At 35.9% G+C, this 10,168-nt stretch overlaps 1 protein-coding gene across 2 annotated transcripts in view; it reads left to right on the forward strand.

The window, feature by feature from the left end:
• ERI1 (exoribonuclease 1) overlaps positions 1 to 10,168 on the forward strand; it is an 80,017-nt gene that overhangs the window by 19,180 nt on the left and 50,669 nt on the right. Inside the window, exon 7 of one of the 2 annotated variants that reach the window (XM_017535686.2) lies at positions 8,759 to 10,034. The exons of the other annotated variant lie outside the window; for it this stretch is intronic. Coding sequence (XP_017391175.1) covers positions 8,759 to 9,001 — 243 coding nt within the window. The 3' untranslated portion in view covers positions 9,002 to 10,034. Of the gene's footprint in view, positions 1 to 8,758; positions 10,035 to 10,168 lie in introns of those variants that run through there. 2 annotated transcript variants of the gene reach the window in all.

The following is a 10,168-nucleotide window of genomic DNA, read 5'->3' on the forward strand; positions in this document are numbered from 1 at the left end:
GTTTATAGTTGCCTTAAGTCTTTGTCAGCATCTGATATTACCAGACATTTTAAATGTTTTTTTTTAAATCTGATGGGTGTGTGATACCATCTCATTGAGGTATTAGCTATCTGGATTGCCTTTTTGTGAAGCCCTTGTTTAAATTTCTGACCGTTTCAAAAAAAATTAGGTAGTCTGTTCTTTCATTATTGGTGTTTTGTTACTGGTTTATAGATTTTTACTTTGGATGCTAGTCCTTTGGTTATATTTGATAATATTTTTTATTTGTGGAGTTTTTGTTTGTTTATTTGTCTTTGGGATGGAGTCTCACTCTGTTGCCCAGGTTGGCAGGCAGTAGCATGACCTTGGCTCATGCAACCTCTGTCTCCTGGGCTCAAGCAGTTCTCCTGTCTCAGCCTCCCGAGTAGCTAGGACTACAGGTACCTGCCACCACACCTGGCTGATTTTTGTATTTTCTGTAGAGACAGAGTTTTGCCATGTTGACCAGGCTGGTCTCAAACTCCTGGCCTCAAGTGATCTGCCCACCTTGGCCTCCCAAAGTGCTAGGATTGCAAGCATGAGCCTCCACACATGGCCTTTTGTGGATATATATATATATTTTAACTTATTTTGTGAATTTTTAACATATGTTATGAAAAATTTCAAACATATAGAAGTAGACAGGTATAATGAATCCTCATGACCCAGTTTCAACAATTACAAACTCATGACCAGTCTTATTTCATGTGTATCCCCACCCACTTTCCTCTTTCTTATTATTTTGAGGCAGAAGTCAGACATTATATTACCTGATGTGTAAATATTTCATCACATATGTCCAAAAGCTAAGGGTTATTTTCTTAGAAACACAGCTACCATACCATTTTCACATCTTTAAAAATTAGCAGTAATTCCTTCACCAAATAGTCATAAATATTTTCTTTTACTATTTCTGTATCAGAATAAGATTCACAGATTTGTGGTTGATTAAAATGTCTCAAGTTTTTTTAAATACCTTCTTATAAAGGTTTTTAAAAATCTCTTCTTTCTCTTCCCTAGCAATTTATTTTACTCTTTTAAGAAACCGAGTCATTTGTCCTGTTGTATGTCTCCTTGTCTGGATTTCGTAATTATATCCTGTAGTGTAGTTTCAGAAGTGTCTGTGTCTTCTATATTTCATGTAAATTCACATTCCAGTTGAAGAGCTCAATCCCCTTTAGGTTCTTTTTGCTGCAACTCCCAAATGGAATAATTTTTATTATTAAAAATTAATAAACCTCAAAGTAATTTTCTCTCAGGTCTGTATAAATCTATAGCTTACAGTAATTAGTGTAATCAGAAAGTTGTAGATATTATAAGGCAATAAAATACCCCTTGTGTTTTTGAGTAAACAGTGGTTTTTCTTTGTGGACCTGTTTATTTTGGTCAGTTTGTTAGCCTACTGTTTTTTGTGTGTGGTTTTTCCCTCTTCATAATAGATAACTGTAATGCAGTTAGTAGTATAAATAGAAGAAACTTTATTTACCTTTTCTGTTTTTTTTTTTTAATCTAAGACATAACCAAAACTCTCTATCACAAATTTCTACTGTATATAATGCTAATAAGGTATGTTATATTGTATGTTCAAAAACATTTTTTCTTTAAAAGAAAAATGACTTTCTGTCGTCCAGGCTGGAGTGCAGTGGCGCAATTTCAGCTGACTGCTACCTCCGCCTCCTGGGTTCAAGCAATTCTCCTGCCTGAGCCTCCTGAGTATCTGAGATTACAGGCGTGCACCACCATGCCTAGTTAATTTTTTTGTGTTTTATTAGAGATGGAGTTTCACCATATTGGCCAGGGTGGTCTCAAACTCGCAACCTTGTGATTCACCTGCCTCAGCCTCCCTAAGTGCTGGGATTATAGGCGTGAGCCACCATACCTGGCCAAAAATGACTTTCTATTCAACTTTTCTTGAGGACAAAGGGTGGAAATGGGTAAACTTGAGATTAATCTCTTTCATAAATTTAAAAGGCAAGTAACTGTAATACATTTCTGTGAAATAGTTGGCTTAAGCTAAAATGGGACTTGGTTTTTCTAAATTTGGCTGAAAAAATATGAGTACAAATACAGCCTAAGACACCTTTTTATACAAGATTTTGGGGGGGGGGAAACAAACTTTCTTTGTGTGTGATATATCAGGCTCAGATGTGGGCTTAGCATTTAGAAAATTATATAGCTGTGTTTATTTTTACTTATTTTTGTTGTTGTTGCGATGGAGTCTAGCTCCGTTGCACAGGCTGGAGTGCAGTGGTGCGATCTCAGCTCACTGCAACCTCCGTCTCCCAGATCCAAGCAATTCTTCTGCCTTAGCCTCCCAAGTAGCTGAGATTATAGGCGCCTGCCACCATGCCTGGCTAATTTTTTTGTTTTTGGTAGAGGCAGGGTTTCACTATGTTGTCCAGGCTGGTTTTGAACTCCTGACCTCAAGTGATCTGCCCACATCGGCCTCCCAAATTGTTAGAATTATTGGTTTGAGCCACCACACCCAGCATTCTTTAAGTCTTTGTAGGTCTGTGTATATGCATTAAAATGCTGTTGTTGAGGTAAAAGGAATGATGAAATATACCTCTTTACTGTAAAATCTGTTTGCTTTTTTCCTCCCCACCCCCTTACAAATACTCAATTGTGGGTTGAATTTAAGATAAGCTCACATAGATGCATTTTGTTTTGAAATTAAGCAATTTCTGCCCTTGGTCTTCATGCTTGTTAAACAAGAAAAAGCTTGCTTACACATGAAGAATGTTGAAACTGCAGTGAAATGTTACTGATTTCAAGTGAATGACAGGACACTTTGTAGAAATCCATAACTTTTCTAGGGACAGGGCATTAAGTCTCATCTCTGGCATGCAGTCAGATTGTACCTATAAAGCTCTTAGAGTCAAAGTCTCTGGCTGAGCAGAGATTCAGAGAAAGGATCCCTTACCTAATCATACTCTGGTGTTGAAAGGGAGGAATAATACTTAATTTTCTCCTATAGTTTTTCCAGATTGCAGCCAGTTAGACTTGAGACTTTAAAATACCTTTCCTCACTATCAAGCCCAAGCAAAAGGTGAACATTTTAAGGTTTTCTGTTGTAACATGATTATTTCCAAAGATATACTTGGTTACCTTTGAAATGCAAGATTCTTGTCACTTGAAGTCAAACATTTTCTCCAGCTTCTTATAGGGACTCGTTCAGCTGGTTCATGTGATGAAAGATGTCTATAAGGAGGCTACATTTTGCAGCCTTTCTTCAAACTGCTCAGCAAATCTGGCCTTTTTGTTTTCCTGCTGTTCACCTTTTAACTCAGATACCTTGTTGAGAACTTTTTCTTGCTAAGCTAGAGGAAGCAAGAATTTTTTTTTTTCCCCAGGTTTTCACGTTGCTTTTAAAAGCATGATGAAGTGACTAGGACTTTAATAAAGTTAATAATACTTTTTTTGGCACTATCTAGGACTTTTCATTTTATCTCTTTTTTGTGTGTGGTAAAATATACATAATACAGGTTGAGTATCCCTAATTGGAAACGATTGGGACCAGAAATGTTTCAGATTTTGGGGTTTTTCAGATTATGGAATATTTTCATATACATAATGAGGTATCTTAGAGATGGGACCCAAGTCTAAACACGAAATTCATTTTTATTTCATATATACCTCATACACATAGCCTGAAGGTAAGTTTCATACAGTTTTGTGGATGAAACAGTTTATGTACATTGAACCATTAGAAAGCAAAATTGTCTATCAGTGGCTGTCTCAGCCACTGATATGGTCAATCCGGTTTCTTGGCGTCATCATTCCTAATGCTACCAGTAAGCAGTCACTTTCCTAATCACACATAAATTAACTATGTGTCATGCACCTGTGTTTTGACCGTGACCCATCACATAAGCTGTAGAATCTTCCACTTGTGACATTTTGTTGGTGCTCAGAAAGTTTCAGATTTCGGGACATTTCAGATTTTGGGTTTTGGGGATTAGGGATGTTCACCCTGTATAACACTTGCTCACTTAAAAATGCTCTAAATCATTTTTAAGTGTACAACAGTTCAGTGGCATTAAGTGCATTCACATTGTTGCACAGCCATCACCACATTCTTCTCCAGAACTCTTACATTCTGAAACTGAAACTCTGTGCCTATTGAACTTCCCCTCCTGCCAACCCTTGGCAATTATCATTCTTCTTTCTGTCTCTGTCTTGAGTTATCTGTATACCTCTTATAAGTGGAAGCATACAGTATTTGACTTTTTGTGACTGACGTATTTCACTGAGCATAATATCTTCAGAGTTCATCCATGTTGTATCATGTGCCAGAATTCCATCTTTCTGAGGTGGAATAATAATTCATTGTATGTATTATGGGGTAAGTATACCTAAACCAAAAATTCAATATCTGAAATGCTGCAAAATCTGAAAATTTTTGAACACTGACATTGTGCTCAAAGGAAATGCTCACTGGAGCATTTCAGGTTTTGGATTTTTGGATTTTCAGATTAGCGATGCAAAACTGGTGTAATACAAATATTTAATATTTCAAAATCAAAAAAAAATTCAAATTCAAAGCACTTCTTGTCCCAAGCAAATCAGACAAGGAATATTTAACCTGTACCATGTTTTTTTGTTTGTTTGTTTTGAGACACAGTTTCACTCTTGTTACCCAGACTGGAGTGCAATGGTGCGATCTTGGCTCACCGCAACCTCTGCCCTCCTGGGTTCCAGCAGTTCTCCTACCTCAGCCTCCCAAGTAGCTGGGGCTACAGGCCACGCCACCATGCCCAGCTACTTTGTATTTTTAGTAGAGATAGGGTTTCACCATGTTGACCAGGATGGTCTTGATTTCTTGACCTAGTGTTCCACTGCCTTGGCCTCTCGATGTACCATGTGTTTTTTTTTTTTTTAAATCCATTGATCCTTTGATGGACACTTAAGTTACTTCCATATTTTGGCAATTACTATGAATAGTGCTATTACAAACATGGGTGTACAAATACTATACTTTTGACTATATAACCAGAATAGGAATTGCTGGATCATGTGCTAATTCTTTGTTTAATTTTTTTTTTGAGGAATCTCCACATTGTTTCCCACAGTGGCTATACCATTTTACATTCCCACCAGCAATGTACAAGGTTCCACATTCTTCACATTTCTATCAATGCTTGTTATTTTCTGGTGTGTGTGTATGCGTGTGTGTGTGTGTTTATGAACATTCTAATGGCTGTGAAGTGGTATCTCATTGTGGTTTTGTTTTTCCCTGATGATTAGTGATGTTGAACATCTTTTCATGTGATTATTAGCCATTGGCATATCATGTTTGGAGAAATGTTTATTCAGATTCTTTGCTCATTTACTGATTGAGGTACCTTGATGTTTTGAGTTGTAGGAGTTCTTTATTCTGGATATTAATTCCTTATCAGATATATGCTTGCAATGTATCTTCTGTTCCACAGGTTGCCATTTCACTCTGCTGATAATGTTAGTAATAAGGTTTTTAATGTTGATAAAGCCTATTTTTTCTTTTGTTGCCTGTGTTTTGGTGACATCCAAGAAATTATTGTCCAATCCATTGTCATAAAGCTTTTTCGATATGTTTACTTCTAAGAGTTTTGTAATTTTATGTCTTACGTTTAGGTCTTTGATCAATTTTGAGTTAATTTTGGTATATGGTATAAGATAAGGGTCCAACTTCATTCTTTTGCACATGGATATTCAGGTTTCCCAGCACCATTTGTTGAAAAGGCTGTTGTTTTCCCCATTGATTCAATATATTTGTGAAGGTTTATTTCTAGACTCTATTCTGTTTCATTAGCTTATGTGTCTATCTTTATAGTAATACCACTCTCTGAATTACTATAGCTTTGTAATACAGTTTTGAAATCAAGATGTGTGAGATCTCTGACTTTGTTGTTTTCTTCAAGGTTCTTGTGTTATTTGGGGTCTCTTGAAGATTTTCTATGAATTTTAGGATGGAATTTGCTATTTCTGAAAAAAAATGTGTTTTTTTGCTATGTACACGTTGCACTGAATCTGTAGATTGCTTTGAATAGTATTGATATCTTAATACGAAGTCTTCTAGTCCATGAACATTGGATGTCTTTCCATTTTTTCATCCCTCCTTTGGTTTTTCAGCAACATTTTGAAGTTTTCAGCATACAAGTCTTTCAGCTCGTTGGTTAAGTTTATTCCTAAGTATTTTATTTTATTGATGCTATTTCCATTTTGGATTGTTCATTTTGTATAGAAACACAGTCAATTTTTTTGTGTGTTTTGTATCGTGCAACTTTGCTGTATTGGTTTATTAGTTTTAATAACTTTTTGGTGGAATCTTTAGGGTTTTCTACATGTAAGATCATGTCACCTGCAAACAGAGGTAATGTTACTTCTTTTCTTTTGGATGCTTTTTTATTTTTCTTGCCTAATTGTTTTGGTTAGATATTCCAATACTATGTTGAAGAGAGGCAGTGAATGTGGGCACCTTGTCTCATTTCTGATCTCATGAAAAGCTTTTAGTCTTTTACCCTTGAGTATGATATTAGTTGTGGGTTTTTCATATGTGGCCTTTATTATGTTGATGTATTTTTCCTGTATTAGTTTGTTGAATGTTTTTATCATGAAATTACATTGAATTTTATTAAATGCCTTTTTTGATATCAATTGAGATGGTCATGTGGGTTTTCTCCTTCCTTTTTTTAATGGATTTGTTAACATTGGTTTTTAAATGTTGAGCCATCCTTGCATTTCAGGATAAAATCCTACTTGGTCATGGCATATAATTCTTTTAATATGCTGTTAAGTTTGCTTACATTTTGTCACAGATTATTGCAGCATGATATTCATAGGGGATATTAATCTGTAATTTTCTTTTCTCATGAGGTCTTTGTCAGGCTTTTGTATCAAAGTGATGCTGACCTTATGGAATGAGTTGAAAAGTATTTCTTCAATTATTTGTAGTACTTTGAGGAAGCTTGGTCCTAATTCTTTAAATATTTGCTAGCATTGAGCAGTGAAGCTGTCTGGTTCAGAGCTTTTCTTTGTTAGAGGTTGTCAGTTACTGATTCAGTCTCCTCCTTAGGTGAAGGTCTATTCAGATTTTCTGTTTCTTTATAATTAAGTTCCTGGTAAATTGCGTATTTCCAGAAATTTGACCCTTCCACCTAAGTTATCCAGTGTGTTGGAAAAGTTATTTTTAGAAGTGCATTTTCCAAGTGATAATTAGTGGAAGGTACAAGATATACTGCAGTATTACAGCTTAAGATAATTATGGATGTTTACATCATTTGCTTGTGATTATCCCAGTAACCCTATGAGTAAATTGTAGAGTCATTAGTCCCATTTTACAGATGAAAAAGCTGAGGTCCAAGATGCATAGGCAAAATAGTTGTACAAACTACAGAATTTAAAACGTAACAAATCTTGATAGAAATTTCATGAAGAAAATATAACAATAATAATAGTGTTTTTTTGAGATGGAATCTCTACTCAGGCTGGAGTACAGTGGCGTGGTCTTGGCTCACTGCAACCTCTGCCTCCCAGGTGCAAGTGATTCTTCTGCCTCAGCCTCCGGAGTAGCTGGGATTACAGGCACATGCCACCGTACTCAGCTAATTTTTGCATTTTGTGTAGAGATGGGGTTTCACCATGTTGGCCAGGCTGATCTCGAACTTCTGACCTCAGGTGATCCACCTGCCTCGGCCTCCCCAAGTGCTGGGATTACAGACATGGGCTACCATGCCCAGCCAATAATTCCTTTTTTTTTTTTTTTTTTTTTTTTAGTAGAGATGGGGTTTTGCCATGTGAGCTAGGGTGAGTGTCAATCTCCTGACTTTGTGATCTGCCTGCCTCGGCCTCCCAAGGTGCTGGGATTACAGGTGTGAGCCACCGCACCAAGCTGCCAATCATTCTCAAAAGTAGAGGTGTATATTGGAATTTGGGGAGTGTGAGTTTTTTTTTTTTTTTAATTATCAAGGAACAGGTTTTTAAATAATTTGAAAAATATCACATGACATCATCTTTCATTCTTGATCTTCATTATCTTTAGCCATCCAAAAAGACTAAGTAATCTTTTATCCAAGAAATCAGTCAAGTAAAGTAGTACACTATAGAAAATTACCATATAAAGTAACTAATTTGGATAAAAAAGGTAGATCTTCAACTTACATGTCCCAAACAATACATTCCCTTTAATAAATGTTTTTCAAATCCCAAAACTGCAGATGTTTTAGATGTCTGAGGATTGTCTATATTTTTAGCTAAAACTCTAAGATCACATTTTAAAGCTCTGAAAATTTGAGGCTTGTTTTTATTTATTTTTTGTGGAGATGGAATTTTACTCTGTTGTCCAGGCTGGAGTGTGGTGGAGTGATCTCAGCTCACTGCAGCCTCTGCCTCCCAGGTTCAGGCAGTTCTCCTGTCTCAGACTCCCAAGTAGATGGGATTACAGACATGCACCACCACGCCTGGCTAATTTTTCTGTATTTTAAGTAGAGATGGATTTCAGCATATTGGCCAGGCTGGTCTCAGACTCCTGACCTCAAGTGATCTGCCCGCATCAACCTCTCAAAGTGCTGAGATTTACAGGGCCTTCTTGCCTGGCCTGAGTTTTTTTATTTGCCTTATTTGACCAGGGGTATTGCCCTTTGCCTAGCTTTATTTAGCTATTAGTGTTAATTTTTAGCTTCTTATTTTTCAGTTTACCTGTGGCTTATGTATTACAGTTTAGAACACCAAAGAAATATTTACTAAGCTGTTTATTTTTCAGGTTCCTAGAAGCCAAACCAAACTGGCAATAATGCTTGAAAAATTAGGAATGGATTATGATGGGCGGCCTCACTGTGGTCTTGATGACTCTAAGAACATCGCCCGAATAGCAGTTCGAATGCTTCAGGATGGATGTGAACTCCGAATCAATGAGAAAATACATGCAGGGCAGCTAATGAGTGTGTCCTCCTCCTCACCAATAGAGGGCACTCCACCTCCACAAATGCCGCATTTTAGAAAGTAACAACAGTTTTGTCCGTGGGTCATTCCAATTGAAGTTGCTATGAAGAGGCAGCAGATGAATACTCATTGAATTAGTCCTGTAGTGCAAACTTTAAGCACCTTAAAACATTTAAAATCTTATTACAGGCGATAGAGATATATGTATGTGAACATGTTTTGTGGGAGGGCATACTGAATTCTTTGTCACCAGCACTTTTGATATGAGCAGTATTTGTTACCCAGTAACAGTTCCTGCTTAGAACTGAATTTTATAATTTAAGGTATTCAAGATGTATTCTCTTTGGTTTTAAAATACAAAATCTTATTGGCCGTTCTTTTGAATGTCATCTTACTGGTGTTAAAATATGGAATATATTTCTTTATTACCATCACTAGATGAAATCATAAAATGCAGAAATGATTGGAAGGTAGGTCTTATCTAGCCTTTGGATTTCAAAAATATCATAGTCCTTTTAATTTTCAAAGTTTATATGAAAAGCTCACCATGTATGCCATGAATTTCCTAAGATACTTGGCATACGTATCTGCCTGTGTTTCTTTTCAACTCATAATTGGAAGAATCGTGATAGATTATAGGGTCTGGTTAAAAATTCAATTACTAAAGAAATTGATGAAAATTCAGAAGAAAACACTAAAAGGAATATCATAAAGGCTGTAGCTCAAACTTCATAATGCATAAATAAATCACTGGGGTCTTTTTCAATTTGGTTGTTTGGTTCTCCATCCTTTTTTGACTTATATATGCCTTAATTCTTAAATCTGAGGGACCATGTTTTGAAATAGACTGAAAATTAAGGGTCACCACCTAATTTTGCATTTGTATTCAGTATTGTAAATGAGATTAATAAAATATACTTTCTACCATATATTATGGTTTTTTTATTACAAAACTTCATTGGCCACCAATGGAGTTAATACTTGTTTTTCTGATTTTACATAATGGCTGCTAAATATTGAGTAGTTCTTAACTAATTCTAGAAACTAAAATGTGCATTTTGAGTTAATAAGGTAAAACTCTTTATCTAAAGGCTAAACCCATGTATTGTCAGAATTGAATTTTTCTCCCTGTAGCTTTCAAGGGAACAATTTCATTGAATTGCTTCTTGCCTTTTACCTTTTAATAAAAATTGTGATGCTACTTTGTTTTAAAGATGTATCTATTATAACC

The sequence above is a fragment of the Cebus imitator genome, unplaced genomic scaffold (genome assembly GCF_001604975.1).
Source record: "Cebus imitator isolate Cc_AM_T3 unplaced genomic scaffold, Cebus_imitator-1.0 Scaffold5, whole genome shotgun sequence".
NCBI classification, from domain to species: Eukaryota; Metazoa; Chordata; class Mammalia; order Primates; family Cebidae; genus Cebus; species Cebus imitator.